General features: G+C 39.9%; 1 protein-coding gene across 5 annotated transcripts in view; it reads left to right on the forward strand.

The window, feature by feature from the left end:
• LOC129714278 (ryanodine receptor 1-like) overlaps positions 1 to 18,536 on the forward strand; it is a 525,269-nt gene that overhangs the window by 434,809 nt on the left and 71,924 nt on the right. For 2 of the 5 annotated variants that reach the window (XM_055663830.1, XM_055663831.1), the window contains 5 exons: positions 3,897 to 3,970; positions 4,333 to 4,350; positions 6,278 to 6,298; positions 13,185 to 13,265; positions 17,533 to 17,621. In XM_055663830.1, coding sequence (XP_055519805.1) covers positions 3,897 to 3,970; positions 4,333 to 4,350; positions 6,278 to 6,298; positions 13,185 to 13,265; positions 17,533 to 17,621 — 283 coding nt within the window. The remainder of the gene's footprint in view (positions 1 to 3,896; positions 3,971 to 4,332; positions 4,351 to 6,277; positions 6,299 to 13,184; positions 13,266 to 17,532; positions 17,622 to 18,536) is intronic. The other 3 variants (XM_055663832.1, XM_055663833.1, XM_055663834.1) reach the window with 2 other exon arrangements.

The raw sequence follows: 18,536 nt of genomic DNA on the forward strand, positions 1-18,536 counted from the left end.
GCCTCTTCCTACACCCCCATACTTGCCCCCCTCCCATCGCTGCCTCCTCCTTTTCCCGCAACAACAGCCACGTGAACGGATGAAGAATGGCTCGCTGGTGCAGACCAGCGGCATAACCGCCCAGTTTTAAGTAGGAACGACACAAAGTGCTGGAGTAACTCAGCAGACTGAATCAGTCTGAAGAAGGCTCCCAACGTCACCTCCAGCGATGTTCTCCAGCAATGCTGCCTGAACCACCGAGTTACTCCCACACTTTGTGTCTCTTTTGGGTATTAACCATCATCTGCAGTTCTTTGCTTCAACTACATACAATAATAATACCTTTCTTGGTTATAGTGGACAATCAGCAATAACATACACCATTTCCTCAGCAAAGATGCTTTATAATTTACTATACTGCACTGCAGGAAATAAGTGAGCGTACAGTAGGCTGCTACAACGCGATAGTTGAATTCCTAATGGGCCTGTCCCACTTAGGAGACTTTTTAGGCAACTGCAGTCGCCACATGTTCACAGGTGGTTGCCAGTGAGTCGCCTTCATGGTCGTGAGGAGTTCTCGCATTCTGGGAACTAGTTGCGGCCTTATTATGGTCGCCGTGAATTTTTCAACATGTTGAAAAATTAGCAGCAACCAGAATGAAGCCGCCATGGAGAGTAGCGAGAATTCTCGAGCCGCAGGTGGTCGCCAGGAGGTCCTAGTGGGTTGTCAGGAGGTCGAAGGTTCTCGGAGGTTATCGTAGGTTGTAGCCGGTGCTGACCAGTAAATTTCATTGGCTCACTGGGAAAAAAATGTAAGCAGCAGTTACACTGTGCTTTAGCCGTCTTAATTACAGCGCCAACCTTCCTGTTCATCGCTGTGTGTGTCTATCACCTTGGCTTTGCACCGTGTGAATTTTTTAGACGGGGCAAGCGGGGGGAGCGCTGTCTAAAAAATTCACACAGGCTGGTGAAGGAAGCAATGTGTTTGTGTGTCTGTTCCACTCTGACGGTCACCGTTCCAGTTGCCGGTTTTTCTGGCAACTGCCGGCAACTTGACAGTCGCCGGCAGTCCACTGAAAAATCGCCTAAGTGGGACAGGCCCATAAGAACAGTGTTATATATATGAAGTTAATTAAAAATTGTGGCAATCAGGAAATGGGGGTTAGGGCCCAGAGGGATTCAGAATGGTAATAAGAATTGCAATTTTTACATCGGATTTATAAAAATAAAAGTTTTTAATAGCTCTAAGTTTTTTTTATTACTCAAGTTCAATATACTAAACGCTGCAAATTCCAAAAATAAACTTTATTCGGAAAAATATATATATATTAACTAAACAGAAATTGTGCAGGGGGATGGGCCGCACCAGCAGCCCCGAGATTACCACATTTTTCATGGTTATCTTGGTGCACCGTTTCCATAGTCCCACATTTTGCTTGACCTTGGCTATCTACTCCAGCCAATTCTTGTTGCACACCCCGGCGCCTGCAAACCAGAATGCCAACGCCTTAAGGTGATCAGACCTGATGGTGAAGGGGGCGGTAGATCGGTTGGGCCAGTTGCCGAAGAGCATGGTCTCACTCCCGATGCCAATTCAAATTGGTCGTCAATGCTGATCAATCTGTGGACCGACTGTGCATCCGAACAAAAGACCACACCATCTTCCATGTACAGGGCAGTTTTGGCCTGAGTGCCCCCACTGCCTGGCAATGTCACCACTCTTATGCTCTCATACTTCCTGAGGGATTCAGCAAAGCACACAAACAAGATAGGAGAATAGACAATCCTGCCAGAATACTAAAGGCTGTATGTTACAATGTTTAATAGAGTATTGTTGCATAAGTGTCCATAAAAAAGATCACTTCAATTTCAATAGCCAGCAGCGGTGAAAATAGCAGCTGTATTCTTAAGAGACTATGGAAACAGTATCCTTTTCTCTGGAGTTTTTTTTTAATCAAGGCACCTTTTTTTCTGCTTGTTAATTTCCAAAACAGGATCAAAATTGGGTTTTAACCAATGCTGCCTGTGTAATACAAATACAAACTTACATAATATGCAATTAACGTTATGGAAACACATGTTATAGAATAACCTTTTAACATTGTAAATTTCAAAACATTGTAAAACGATAATAAGCAGGCACTGTTTTTGGTGATGTTTGGGGGATAATTACGATGGCCATGGAAGGGAGTCTGGGGAGAAGGGTGTCATCCTTTTGTGAGCGGACTATCATTGCACTAGATCATTGCAAATTAAGTGTTAAGAGTGGAATTTGAATCTGCAACTTTTTGACCTAACGATGGGAGTGCCACAACTGAACACACCTACCTGATGCACAGCTAAGTTTAGAAGATGTTGAGGGGCCATTAGCATGTCTTTTGTAGACTAAGACACGTTTTGAGTATTGGCTGCTCCCGCCCAAAGTCTTTGTAATTGTATTGTAAGCAGTTCAGGACCATTAACGAGATTGATCTGGAATGCGTGGGTTATTTTAAGAGGAACGGTTGGACAGCCTAGGTTTGTACCAACTGGAATTGAGAAGATTTAATCAAGTAAGATCCTGTGGCATCTTGTCAGAATTGTGGAACCACCTAAAACTAGGCTTCTACAGGCAGGCATGATTTAGTCAAATTATTATTACCTGCAGCATTCTTCTCAGCTCCTAAAACTTTCAGTGATTTTTAGGTTAGCTTAAAGATGGAATCAAGAAGAAAAATACAACTTTAGGCATCAGGGCCGTTAATACAAGAGCCAGATTACCAAAAGTAAAAGTTGCGCATGAGTTTTGGTCTGCAGGACTTTGGTGAGGATCTTGATGAGGCCACCTCCAGCAAAATAATTGATGGGTATGCTGCATAAAATGTCTGTCTGGCCTACCACAATGCCTGTGACAACATCAAATAACAAGGAGTTACCCAGCAATAATCTCTAAAAAAGTGATGGGCCACTTCATTGACGCTCTTCAGACCCAAATACGTTGCAGCATCTGATGCCTCAGGTCTTAATTCATGTCCAACATAAGAGGAAGGTGCCCAACTGATGCTGATGTGGAGGCTGAGAATTGTCTCTTACTTTGATGCTTGTCAAAGTAAGAGACAATTGTTTACAATTGAGACAATTGTTTACCTTGTTGAAAGGTATTTGCAGAGTAGCAGTCCAAACCGCACAGCACTGTCTGAAGTAGGGTCTCGACCCAAAATGTCAGCCAATCCTCTCCAGAGATGAGTTACTGCAGCATTCTGTGTCTATCTTCGATTTAAACCAGCATCTGCAGTTCCTTCCAACTCAGCACTGCTGATCTGTTGGTCAAGGGACAAGAGAGGCTCTGTTTTTAATGTGACAGTATCTCAGATCCTGTAGCTGCTGCTCTGTCAGTACTCTTGCCTTTGATTGCAAGTAATTCGGCCTGATTGCTGCTACTATGCCAAAATGATACATTCCAGATCTGGAGCTTTTATTGCCAGATCTGCTCAAAGTCATTTTCCCTTCTGCATTCCCCATCGAATGACATGAGCTTTGCTGTAGTTACTGCGTTTAAGCACCAAGGCACAGATTGCCAAATAGAAGATAACAGGAGGTTTTAAAGGAAATTAGTTTTGCCAAACTTTATTAATTTAACTTACAATACTCACTATTTTAGAAATATTGCCATGTCTAAAAAGTTACAAAATAAAAAATATTGTGGCATCACTATAGTACCTTTATAATAGAATTACATTCTGTTTATGAGAAAAAATTCTTAACTTGATAAATCAAATTGTAACTTCAAATATTAATCTAAGATTATTCTCATAACTATTGTCTCCACTGAAATAAAAGGAAAAATGTAACCGCCGCAGCGCAGGAGAATTTCAAATGCTAAGCTCCAGGCATAATGAAATCTTTTTTTTTTTAACATTTTAACAATTTCTTAACAGTGTTCTGGATCTCAACGCATTTGAAAGACAGAATAAGGCTGAAGGCCTAGGAATGGTCACAGAAGAGGGAACCAGTAAGTAGCCATTCATTATGGTGAGTTTTGAAATAAGGAAATTACAAGCTTGAATCGTTAGAAATATGCGAAGAAATAATTAGGCCTTCTCCTTGATATCCTAAACATATTGCTGTACTGGGCTATCTGCCGATCTCATCTCAAGACCTAATATCCTAATATTATTTCCAGAGTTTATTTTGTTTACTTCCTTTTTTAACTTTGTAGAAGATCAATTAACTGTACAACATTTTCTAGTTTATAATTTCTTGAGTTGATTTTTGTTCAATAATATTTACTGAATTATTGTGATTGTATTTCAGTTTCCTATTTTTAACTCATTTTCGTCCTTTTTTTCTTTTTCACTTTTCTCTCATCTACAGTCATCAAACGTGAACGTGGTAAATCATTGTTTAGCTTTTATCTTGGGTTTTTTTCATATGATTTCTGTGCAGGTCAAAACCAACAAAACAGCATCTGATCCCTGTCCCTTTGCTTAATAAATCTACGCAGTTCAGATGCTCTGAGATTTGAAAATCTTTAGCCTCAAAGTTGATTTGCTCTTTCTGAATTGGTTGTTTAAAAGTACACATACGAGGAAATACATTAAACTCAATTTGCCATGTAGTGATCATGCCACAATATTCTTCAGACTATTCCTTTCTGGTTAGTTGAAAATTGTTTTACTCTACACACTAAAAAATGAAACTCTTTAAATGAAACTCTTGCAAGCTGTCTTCAGCTGAGAGAACAGTTGAGTGGACTTGTTCTCAGATTCTTGATTCTATTGTATAAATAGCAAACAAATTAAATAGTACATGTTGAGAGCCCATGGTATTTCTTTCCCTGGCATAGTGGATACACATTTTCTAATGAAATATTAAAGCAAAGAGATAAGACACACACCTCGTATATTTCAGGGGGGACACAACTTTCCTCCAGTCACAATATGAAAATGTAACAAATTATTTAAACATACAATTCCAAATTGCAGAATATATTTTGGAATCGATAGATAGCATGCACTGTGTTGGGAACTCTCTCAATAACCCCACAAATACATTTTCCAATATGTCAGTGAGGATTATGGAATCAGGCCTTTTACATATTCATCAGAACAAGCTCTTCTCCACCTAAATGTTTAAGAATGAACTGCAGATACTGGAAAATCGAAGGTAGACAAAAACGCTGGAGAAACTCAGCGGGTGATGCAGCATCTATGGAGCAAAGGGATAAATTATTTTGCTCCATAGATGCTGCCGCACCCACTGAGTTTCTCCAGCATTTTTGTCTACCTTCTCCAGCTAAAAATCTTTTGGGAGTAAAGTCAAGACATAACTAAACAACACAATGTAATCTGAACCTGAATTTATGGCATTATTTATGCAAGATTACGTGTATGCTGCTTATAAGTAATAAGAATTACAAAATTACAACAGCAAAGAATCTTAACAGTCTGATTCACAATACTATTTTTGATTAGTTTCAGTTAGTTTAGAGATACAGCTTGGAAGCAGTCCCTTCGGCCCATGAATTTCACGGCAACTATTGATAATCCATTCACACTGGTTCTATGTAATTTACTCCTTACACACTCGGGCGATTTACACATGTCTTTGGGATGTGGGTAGAAACTGGAGCACCTGGAGGAAATCCACACGGTCACAGGGATAACATGCAAACACCACCCAGACAGAACCCAAGGGCAAGAACAAACCCGGGTCTATGGCGCTGAGAAACAGCATCTCTACCAGCTGTGTCACTGTGCTGCCATTGGTTTGTGACATTTTATATGAACTATTTCTAAATGAAAAACCACAGACCTTCTTTCTGGAACACACATTCAAATTTAAGGAAGGAATCACAATCATCACATCCCTGAAGAGCAAGGCAGGATTCTGTGGCAGCGTAAAATTACACCAATTAACGTGGAATTCTAAAACTAAAATTGTCTAAAAGAAACAAATATGAAAAAATAATTTATTTTGATATTTTCAAATCTCCATTGTATTGTTTTGATCAGATAGTTGCTTTTTTTGGTTAATTAAAATCTGCAATGCATGTTCAATAATACTTTGAAAGATTGTCTGATTTTGCTTGATACATCTTATAATACTGAACATTCTCAAGACCCAGTGCATTTACAGGTGAGGGTTTCTCGTGTGAGTTGAATACTTAACATCCGCAGAATGTGTGTATGCTTTAAAATTAATGGCGTGATTTTTTTAAGCATTTGTGAGAAGGCAATGACTTTAAATGATTTGATGTGTACTAAAAGTACAATAGTTAATTGTGTTTAATCCCCCTATTGGTTAATCTATTTTTCAGAAGGCAAACAAAACGGTTCTGGTATGTTGATGAGCATTGCCAGTAAAAGGATTGTTGCATTGTGTGTTTTTATTATTTGAACTCACTCATCTACTTATACCTTCTTCCATAGCATAGATACTTTCTCATATAATCACAATTAATACTGTCTGTAATTAATTCATCTCCATTCATTTTGAGTGGCTACTCGGTTTCCTCATGTATATTGTTGAGAAATATTGAGCTAAATTTTCACTTAAGTCCAGTCAGGGCAGATCAAATACATTTTAATTCCATTAGTTAGTATAAATGTTGAACTTGGGTCAGTCAGTGCATCTGCATTACTTCCTTGTTACTGATATTTCACACAGTTGACCCTGACATTTTACTATTTTAAAAACTAAACAAACCACAGGCTTGACCAAAGTAAAGATATCTTCTAAAAAACACGTTTATGTTGGAAGAAAGTGAATTTGTATCACATGTTCAACATAAAGATAGTCAATAAAGAATTTAGCCAGCACAAAAAAATCCCTGTTGTGCTGCTGTGTCTGAGTTTCAAATCATGAATAGAATAATCAAGAACATTCCATCAGTGCATGTATCCCTTTTGTGTATTTTTGTCCAGTAGCTGACAAATATAGAAAATGAATTAGCCCATTCATTACAGTTGACAATCCACTTCCTTAAATCCATTTTCAATCAGCATAATTATTTTGCAGTAAACTATTTAATCATCCATTGCACCAAACAGAGAGATTTCTGGATGACTTCCATTTGCCAGCAGTTTCCAGCACAGGTTTATGTATTCTGTGTTGGTAACTGATAGAAGCAAAATGTACACTCAATAGGCTTCCTGAAGTGACAATACAAATAAATCTTAATAAATTACATTTTTGTACCCCATATTTCTGGACTATTCCCTGCATTTTCGAAGATAACCCATCATCGTGAAATGTCTGCACATTTCTACTTGCCAATAGGACTCAGTAAAGCAAGAAACAGCAAAATGAACCACATTAACCACAATACAGTTTGAGCAGGAGATTGGAAGGAGAATAAACCAACCTTCCTCCAAAAACTCTCGTATTTGACAATCCATGCATTTTGTTTCACTTTTTGTTGCCTTGTTCCTCACATACCAGCTCCAACCATCATGAGATCTATTTGGCACCAGAATGAAGCAGTTAGTCTGACAAAATACACAATGACAGAGTGGCCGTTTTAATTTTATATATCTTATAAATATTATGAACAAGATTTATCAATGCTGTTTTTGTGTGTTTCGTATTACTACTTGGTTTCATTTTGGGAAAAAAGATATGGTAAAAGGCTGTACCATGATCTATTGTTAACATCCGCCCATGTGAGGGGTGGGAATGTTGTACGGTGTTGAATAGATCCCACAAAAAACTCCGTGCTCGTCTTCATGCCCATCATCATCTCATATGTTATTTCAATGTCTCTGCATCAGTGATTTAGACATTGAAATCACATATAATGTGATGGACGAAAAGGTACAGCTGGTGGCATAGGAGAAGGGTGTTGACAGATGCAGTGAAGAAATAATCCCTCGAGATGTTAGGACCTTTTTGAGTACTTGCAGATTCTCTTCACAGATTTCAACCCAGGCAAGGGATGTAATTGTGGAAATGAGAGGCCACTCCGACACCAGTTGCTTATGATGTTCAGATACCAGGATTCATGCTGTGACATTACTATGTGCCTCTCACTCTTGCCTCATCTGCAGTAATTTCATTTGAAATAACCTCTGAAAGCCTTGTCCATACTGAAATTACAAACAACTTCCCAGTAAAGACCACAACAGCTGACCAGTTTCTTCTGAGGAGTGATGACTTTATAAAGCATAGAGAATTAATTTGAAAGGAATTACCTTCCAGAAGCACATTATAATGGTTCAGGGTTGATGAATAACATCACAATGACATTGTAGTAGACATAGTCTACAAGACCTTCAGCAAGGACTTTGATAAAGTTCTGCATGATAGGTTACTTTGTAAGGTTGGATCATATGGGATCCAGGTAGAGCTGACTAATTTGAGATACAATTGGCCCTATGATAGGAAGCTGAGGGTGATGCTGGAAGGATATTTTTCGGACTGAAGGCTCATGACTAGGGTATGCCTCAACAGTGGTGCTGGACCTATTATTGCTAGTCATCTATATAAACAAAATGGATGACTGTGTGCAACGCATGGTTAGTAAGTTTGCAGAAGTTGCTCAAATGGGTTGAAGAATGGCAAATGGAGTTTAATTCTGCTAAATGTAAGGTGTTGCATTTCAGGAGGTTAGAACGGGGTAGGACTTCCACAATGAACGATAGGGGTCTGCAGACTGTTATAGAACTGACACCAAGGAGTCCTTCTGTGTTGTAAGGGGAGCACTTTGGGACCAGTGACCATAATTCTATTAGTTTTTAAATAGTTGTGGTGAAAAATAGGACTGTTCCACAAGGCAAGACAAAATTTGATGGCATTAGATAGGAACTTGGAAACAATTGATCCCCCAACGCAACCCAATCCCCAAGGCAATATTCCACCACTCACCCGTTTCCCAAACGGGAGGCCTGGTCCCCCAACGCAACCTGTTCACCAAGGCAATATTGCACACCACTCACACATTTCCCCAATGCAACCCGTTCCCCACAAAGCAAGATGCCAGCACTCACCCATAGCCCCCAACTGCGCAGGGGCTGCTCAGTTCACCTTATTCAAAATTCAGTGTACTGTGACTTTAAAACCCTCCCTCCATGCTCCCAGGATTTTTTTTAAAGGGTACTGGACTGATGGGTGCCGCGATTGCAACAATGTAGCAATTGTGATATCACTGGAAGCTGCCAGAAAAGTCTCGTCAATTATTATTCTCAAAATTGGCTTTTTTAAACATTTAAATTTCAATAACTTGTGGAATATAACATCAAACCTGAAGGTAACTTGACAAGATCGACGACAGGGAAAAAGCAGAGTAAGGTTCTGCAAAATGTTTAGCGCTGCCATGTACCGTTTTGACATAGATACATTCTCAATCAGCCACACACACATATATATATATATATAGAAACAAGACAAGACTTTTAATATTATACTAGACCAAGTGGGACCCTGTCAGACGGGAGGCCTGGTCCCCCAACGCAATATTCCACCACTCACCCGTAGCCTCACGGGTGGCCTGGTCCTCAAATGCAACCAGTTCCCCAATGTACGATTACACCACTCCCTTGCCTTCCCCAGCACTGGACTTAAAAAAAAAATCCAATTCCACTTCCCCTGGCCCCACCCCTTCCTGTGCTGGCAGGAGTAAGTGTTCTATGATGGCAACATTGTTGCCAATGTCAGGGGACTGTGAGATTCCATTCAGGTGAAAACTTGGTGGAAGCACAGAGTGTTCCTGGATTGCAACTTTGTTTGAACGTTTGTTGTCAGCTGGGGCTGCAAGGATTTAACTGTAAAAACCTTTTTAAAGTTGGCTTTTTTAGACCTTTAAATAGCAATAACGTGAATTATAACATAAAATCTGAAGGAAACTTGAAAAGGGCGATGACGGGAAAAAGCTGAGCAAGGTTCTGAAAAAAATGTTGTGCTGACATACCATTTTGGCGTAGATACGATCACAATCACACACACACACACACACACACACACACACACACATATAGAAACAAGATGAGACTTTAAATAGTAGATATATCTATATTAGTGTGTGTATATTGGGTTGTCTTTACATCTTTGCGAAAAAATTACGTGGTAACGATGACATTTTTACATATTCCGGTTGACATTTTACCCGTTGAGACTGGGAATCACCTTATCTGAACATTTCATGCTTTATTTCTCGACTTATTTCTGATTAAAGTTTAAAACCATGAAAAGACTTTGAAATTAAAACCACCAGCTTCAAATGATGATGTCACAATGGTTCAGTTAGCAGAGACCAGCCTGAATGAAGATTTCATCCTAGATTAAAGGCTTAAAAATGCCATATTTCACAATATTGTTACATATTCTGATTCACATTTTTCCCCTCGAGGCCGATGTCACTTTCACTGACCATTTTATGTTTTATTTCTCGACTTATTACTGATTAATTTTTTTTAAAATCAAGCAGTTAAGATTTCAATCCTATATTTGACACGTTATTTGCGATTAAAGCTTTAAAAATGCCAACTTTCCCAAGATTTTTACATATTCTGATTCACATTTTTCCTCTTGAGGCAGAGATCACCTTCAAATGATGACGTCACAATAGCTTGAGGGGGGAGGGCGATTTGCTATTGCAACACGCAGGGCAGGTGCAATTTGAATCTTTTTTAAAAGATCACTGCTGAGAAAGGCAAGGAGAGCGCTGGAATCTAACGTTGGGGAACGGCTTGAGTTGGAGGACCACGCCTCCCATGGGGGCTACGGGTAGGGAACAGGTGCATTTGGGGAGCAGACCCAACGGGTCTGCAGTTGGTCTAGTATATATCTACAAATAGCACACCTGCCTTCATACATTTCCGTCCTAGTGTGTTTCTAAACATTGTACTAATTCAGTGGTTGCTGTTGAGGTATGAACATGGTTAACATTTGAACAATTGTGCCAGATAACAAGTGTACATATTTGTGGTTGAGATTTTGACTTACTCCCCCCCTCCCGGCCCCCCCCCCCCCCCCCCCCCCCCCCTCCCAACTTCTTCAGACCCCTCAAAACTTACATCTGTGAACCTTTCCCCACCAACTGCTTTTGTTGAAAGTAATTAAACTCACCCGACCTGTGTGATCTTAATCTTAATATTAATAGTTGATTTATCAGGACAGTCATGTTTTCAAGGCAAACAGTTTTGGATTATAAGGTAGCATCTGATTGGAAATCAAGGAAATGTGCATTCACCAGTGGACTGAGCGCATGATCAGTTCTACATTTAACTTACTACAAAAGTAGCCAACCTGGTCAGTTCAAGTTTTGGTGATTCCAGAATGTTATTACTACATAATTGCAATAGAAACAAAAGAGTCTGACAACACCTATGTTAATCATGAGAAAAGTAGTTGAGAGGTTAATAGTAGCCAAGACAAATTGTTAATTGTCAGCTAAGACCTATTGTTGGGACCAAACACATCATCTCTGTATGCATAATTGCATTGAAGAGCAGCAGCAGGAACCCCAGCAAATGTGTATCTCCACATCAGTTTCATTTAAGACACTACATCTCCATCTATGCTGAGATCAACTAATCTTGCAGAAATCAGGAATCAAGCAAGTGCCTGAAAACGAGGCCCGGTTAGCACCTGGCCTTTTGGTGCTTTAAAACTACTTAAATCTTCAATTCAATAGCTAGCAAATGGATGTGTGCTATCTTATCACAAGTACACATAGAATAAGGGCAAAGAATACCCTTGAAGAAAGTGTTGAGTACTTTCATGCAAATAAAGGGAACTCATCATCCACTTGAGTTCCCATTGAATGACTGATTTGCCATAGGGCAGCGAGTGGCATTGATCAGCTGCACCTTAGGGAAAATAACCCTAAGGCTTTGCTCTTCCACATATATTTTATTTGCACATGCCCCACGCTATGATGCGTCCTGAAAAAATGCTTTCTAAGATGTATCTGTAAATGTTTGTGAGAGTTCTTGGGGACATAACTTCCTTAGGCCAATTAGGACGTTCGGTATGTCCCCAACAACTCTCGCAACTTCTACAGATGCACAGTAGAAAGCATTTTAATTGGGATGCATCACAGCATTGTTTGGGAACAGCTCCATCCATGACCGCAAGAAATTGCAGAGAATTGTGGACACTGCCCAGACCATCATGCAAACCACCCTTCCTTCCAATGATTCAATCTGCACTGTACTTCCATCTACGCTCCACGTTGCCTCGGCAAGGCCACCAGCATAATCAAGAGTGTGCCTTCACGCAGGATAATCCCTCTTCTCCCTTTTCCCATCCAATCACGGATAGTTTCTTCCCAGCTGTTATCAGGCAACTGAACCATCCTATCACCAACTAGAGAGCTGTCTACCACATTGGAGACATAGAAATGAAGCCCTTGGAGTTTATCTTGCACTAAACGCTATTCCCCTTTTCCTGCATTGATATACCATGCACAGCTTGATTGTTATCATGTATAATCTTTCGACTGACTGGATAGCACACAACAAAAAGCTTTTCACTGTACCTCGGCATATGTGACAATAAACTAAATGAAACCCATCTCCTAACTTCATCCACAATATCCTTCCCTAACTTTACATCCAATCTTCGCTCTCTTGGATTTCCTCGCTCCCATTCCTATCATTCAAAAGTACAATCAGCTGCCTGTTTGTCCACGACTTAATCTCCTCCTGAGGCATTATTTTAATGCAATTGAATCCATGTTCATCTCCTGGACTGCTTCAAAATCTACAGTCAGTATCCTTGTGCCAAAACTACAGAATTTTCAGCTGAGGATAATTGACCATTTTTCACTATGCTAACCCAGTAAGTCACTGTACCAACTTTAAATGAAGGTATATGGAAATAGAGTATGACGGGGAGAATTTTCATCACAGTTCTCCCAATCTGTGTAACATTTTTCTAAACCTTCCACCATTCCTTCTCCGAAGTTGCTGGTAATTCCAGCATCTCCACCGTTTATGTTTATAGTTTGAATTGATGTTTTCTCTTCATATGACTCTCTTTTGCAATTAGCTCCTTTGCAAAAGTAACAGTTTGAGAAAATCTCAGTTGAAAGAAATGTACATGGATTTTCCAGTGTGGGTAGGAAAGTTTCATTTCAACATTGTAGTCACCTTTCTGAAGCCATTATGATTCTCTGCACGATTTCATTACTAACATTGGTTTTCTTAAAAGAGATGATAATTCCTTGCACACCATTCTCAAGTGTATGTTTCTGCTGCAGAATAATGACTTGCCTTTCCATGTAGGTGAGAAGGTGATGTCAGACGATGAATTTACTCAAGATCTGTTCAGGTTCCTGCAGTTGCTTTGTGAGGGACACAATAACGGTAAACAATATTTTTTGCTTACTCATCATCACATTCTTTCATCATTAAGTTTTACATGCTAAATTAAGCATTTCTTCCTTGCATCTAAACCAATGATTAAGGTTGATTTTTTGAGGACAAGTTCACTTTTTCTGATTTTAAAACATATTTTATTTATAAAGAAAAGAGAACAGAACAGCACAGCAATAGGCCCTAATGCACACAATGCTTGTGCAGACCACAATACCAATGTAAACCTGCCTGTACACAATCCATATTCTTCCATTCCCAGAATGTTCGAGTGCCTGTCTAAATCCCACTAAAATGTCATTATCGTGTCTAGGCATCAAATCACATTGCACGGCAACAGGTCCTTCTATGCAGCATCCATGCTGCCCAAGATGCCCATATCAGATAGTCCTACTTGCCTTTGTTTGATACATGCCCCTCTAAAACGTTCCTATTCACATATCTGTCCAAATGTTTTTTAAATGGTGTTATAGAACCTGCTCCAACCATTTCCTCTGGCAGCTTGTTCCATACACATTCTGTTTGAAATCTTTGCCCCTCAGCTTCCTATTAAAACTTTCCTCTCTTACCTTAAACCTAAACCTTCAAGTTCTAGATTCACAACCATGGGATAAAAAAGACTGCGTTCCCCGTCATGATTTTGTACACTTCTCAACGCATAGTCTCTTCCACTCCATGGAATAAAGTCCCAGTCTGCCCAACCTCTCCCTAGAAAATCTTAGAAGACTTTCTTCACCATACATCACATTTTGGTGTCATCAGCTAATTTACTAACAATGCCAGCTGCATCGCAGAGGAGATTAACTTGTAACTTATCCATCATACTATGTGATTGAATCTTTCGACCCAGCTTCTCAGGATTTCCTTGATTCCAGCCATCTTTACCTGACGTACATCTCCTTCATTTTCCTGACCAGATCGTCAAAATCTCTCATCAACCAGGGTTCTGTAATCCTGACAGCCTTGCCCTTCACTCTAACTAGAACATGTTGGTCCTGAATTATTCCCATCTTACTTTTAAAAACCTCCCACTTGCCATCACCTGCAAACAACCTCCCCCAATCACACTTAGCAAGTTATCTTAACCTTGCCTCAATGCACTAGTCCTATTCTTTTCCATAACTATTTAAAAACTAATAAAATATGGTCACCAGTGCCAATATAGAAACATAGAAATTAGGTGCAGGAGTAGGCCATTCGGCCCTTCGAGCCTGCACGCCATTCAATATGATCCTGGCTGATCATCCAACTCAGTATCCCGTACCTGCCTTCTCTCCATATCCTCTGATCCCCTTAGCCACAAGAGCCACATCTAACTCCCTCTTAAATATAGCCAATGAACTGGCCTCTGCGGCAGAGAGTTCCAGAGATTCACCACTCTCAGTCTATCCAGTCTTTCTTCATAAGACAGTCCTGACATCTCAGGAATCAGTCTGGTGAACCTTCTCTGCACTCCCTCTATGGCAATAATGTCCTTCCTCAGATTTGGAGACCAAAACTGTACGCAATACTCCAGGTGTGGTCTCACCAAGACCCTGTACAACTGCAGTAGAACCTCCCTGCTCCTATACTCAAATCCTTTTGCTATGAAAGCTAACATACCATTCGCTTTCTTCATTGCCTGCTGCACCTGCATGCCTACTTTCAATGACTGGTGTACCATGACACCCAGGTCTCGCTGCATCTCCCCTTTTCCTAGTCGGCCACCATTTAGATAATAGTCTGCTTTCCTGTTTTTGCCACCAAAATAGATAACCTCACATTTATCCACATTATACTGCATCTGCCAAACATTTGCCCACTCACCCAGCCTATCCAAGTCACCTTGCAGTCTCCTACCATCCTCCTCACAGTTAACACTGCCCCCCAGCTTAGTGTCATCCGCAAACTTGGAGATATTGCCTTCAATTCCCTCATCCAGATCATTAATAATATCATTAATAACAGCACTGAGCCTTGCGGTACCCCACTAGTCACTGCCTGCCATTGTGAAAAGGACCCGTTTACTCCTACTCTTTGCTTCCTGTTTGCCAGCCAGTTCTCTATCCACATGAACACTGAACCCCCAATGCCGTGTACTTTAAGTTTATATACTAATCTCTTATGTGGGACCTTGTCGAAAGCCTTCTGGAAGTCCAGATACACCACATCCACTGGTTCTCCCCTATCCACGCTACTAGTTACATCCTCGAAAAATTCTATAAGATTCGTCAGACATGATTTACCTTTCGTAAATCCATGCTGACTTTGTCCAATGATTTCACCACTTTCCAAATGTGCTGCTATCCCATCTTTAATAACTGACTCTAGCAGTTTCCCCACTACCGATGTTAGACTACCTGGTCTGTAATTCCCCGTTTTCTCTCTCCCTCCCTTCTTAAAAAGTGGGGTTATGTTTGCTACCCGCCAATCTTCAGGAACTACTCCAGAATCTAAAGAGTTTTGAAAGATTATTACTAATGCATCCACTATTTCTGGAGCTACTTCCTTAAGTACTCTGGGATGCAGCCTATCTGGCCCTGGGGATTTATCGACCTTTAATCCATTCAATTTACCCAACACCACTTCCCGGCTAACCTGGATTTCACTCAATTTCTCCAACTCCTTTTACCCGCGGTCCCCTGCTATCTCCGGCTCCCTAATGACACTTCACTAACTTGCTCTCATTTATTAACAAGAGGTTCAGTGTTGCTTCTTCTGCGCATTGCTTCAGAAAACTTACCGGGACAGAATGAACAAATTCCACCTCTTCCAAGCCCCTGGCAATATGGCAGCCCCAGCACAACTGTCCTGCCTGGCCATAAATATATTTGTTCAACATTTTCTGGGGCTTCTATTTATTTCCCAACAAGATTTATGGAGGTGTCTGCATGTGCCCTCCCAACATGGTAATATTTCACATGTTTGAGGGGTGTGCCTGGCTGCTTATCCAAACGAAGAATGGAATAATATCAGAGCCGGTTCTCAAAATCTGGCACAATATGAGTCCATGCCAACACTACAATTTTTACTTGCCAAAATCCTAATACCCAATCGTTCCCTCCCATCTCTGTCCCTCTCCCACCTCCTTTAGACACTCCTTCAAAATCTACTCTATTAACCATGGTTTTGACGCCCTTCCTTAGCATCTCATTCTGTGGTATTTTCTGATGACACTCTGTGAAGTTTCTTGGAATATTTAACTATACTAAAGGTACTACTTGAATGAAAGTTGCTGGGGTCAAATGCTACAAATACATTTACGAACTGGGTGATCAGCGCCATACATTTGTGAGATAGAAATAAAATTATTCAACAATTTTTTTACTTTCTTGAAAGATAAGCAGTCCAGTTTAAACAAAAACTGAATTCTGCAGGACATGCATAATGTCACTTTTTAAATTATGAGTTGCTTCACACATAAAGCTTTTTTTAATTATAGAATTGGACAGAAGGTGAAGAATGTACAAAAAATATTCTCGTGTAAACTCAAAGAAAAATAAGGAATTTTGCTTTGATGTCTAGATGGGTTTGAGGGTTTTAAATTCTGTGAAAAGACGGAATGGGAATAGTGATCATTGCATGGGAAGTGATGTGATGGGGCTGATTTGAATTGAGCATGATTCAATATAAAGATAAGCAATTTCACACGATGTTGGGAAACTTGTTCAGGAGTGATGTATGATTGAAATAATCTACCAGGTTAAGGACTGGAATCATGGCAGAGTTCAAGTGTAGAATGGCAGTTTTCATCCTTGACATTCCGTGTGCAGTATTTTCTAACATTATATGTAACTGGGAATTTAAGAGAACAAAGACTGATTCATGTTCTTGAATTGCAGAAAAACAGCAATAGGTAGAATGTTTAATTAAATCAAATTTCTTTCTCAATCCTGATCAAAATTTCTTCAGATATTTGTTTCAAATGTTAGCATCAATATAGGGAATGCAGTTAATTTGTGAAGGACAAATGCCAGTAATGACTTGTCTCTGCTTACAAAGATATCCTTGAGGAATATGTACAAATTTCACCACATCCATCTGGTTATATTTCGATTTGCTGTTTCATGTCAAATGTTATTGGTTATAAATTGTGGACAAGGTTTAATTATTCTGTAAATGTGGCTTGTCATTCATTGATCAGAAAAATATATTGCTTTCAGTGTGATAAAGTCCAAGAAACATTCACAGAATTATAACAAACGTTAAGAAGTTAAAAGAAGCCTACAATGTCCAAGAGTATGTTAAACTAAGGTATTAAAATGTATTTTGCCTTTAGATTTCCAGAATTACCTGAGAACTCAAATAGGGAACACTACAACTATCAACATCATTATTTGCACAGTCGACTACCTGCTGCGCTTACAGGTGTTTATAACGTTTTGAATTTTGAGCATTTTCTGTATATTGGCCGAAAGATTCTAATGGAGAAACTAAGTAACAGTCCATAGAGTTCCATTCTTCTACATGGGATGTGTATTACTTTTGAGCACTGTGTCCCTAAAGCAAAATCTGAAGGGGGATCACAAATGGCTGCAATAGAAATGTGTTGGTAATGATAGTTGATCTCAATTTCCCTTATGTTGACGGAGACTACCATAGTGCTGAGGGATTTGATGGGGTAGAATTTATTAGGTATGTCTAGGAAAGTTTTCCGAAGCAATATGTAGATGGCCTTACTAGAGAGGTGGCAACATGCAACCTCCTATTAGGGAATGAGCCAACGCAAAACAAGTCATAGAGCCGGACAGCATTGGAAACTGGCCCTCAGGGGTAACTTGTCCATGCCGATCAAGTTGGCATTCTGGGATAGTCCCATTTATCCGTACTTGATCTGTATCTCTCTAAATCCTTCCTATCCATAAATTTGTCCAAATGTCTTGAAAGTTGTAATTGTATCCGCATCTGTGGCTTTGTCAGCCAGGTTGTTCCAGGTATGAACTATCCTCTGAGAGAAAAGTTGCCCCTGAGGTCCCTCTTAATTTTCTTCCCACTCACCTTAAGCCGCTGCGCTACAGTTTTAGAATCCTTCTCCCTGAGAAAAAGATAATGAGCATTCACTTTATCCAGTCTGAAGAAGGGTTTCGGCCCGAAACGTTGCCTATTTCCTTCGCTCCATAGATGCTGCTGCACCCACTGAGTTTCTCCAGCATTTTTGTGTACCTTCGATTTTCCAGCTTCTGTAATTCCTTCTTATTCACTTTATCCATGTCCCTCATGATCTTGTACACCTCAGCCTCCTATGCTCCAAAGGACAATATCACTTTAAAATGGACAATAGGA

This window comes from Leucoraja erinacea, chromosome 38 (genome assembly GCF_028641065.1).
Source record: "Leucoraja erinacea ecotype New England chromosome 38, Leri_hhj_1, whole genome shotgun sequence".
Lineage (NCBI taxonomy): Eukaryota > Metazoa > Chordata > Chondrichthyes > Rajiformes > Rajidae > Leucoraja > Leucoraja erinaceus.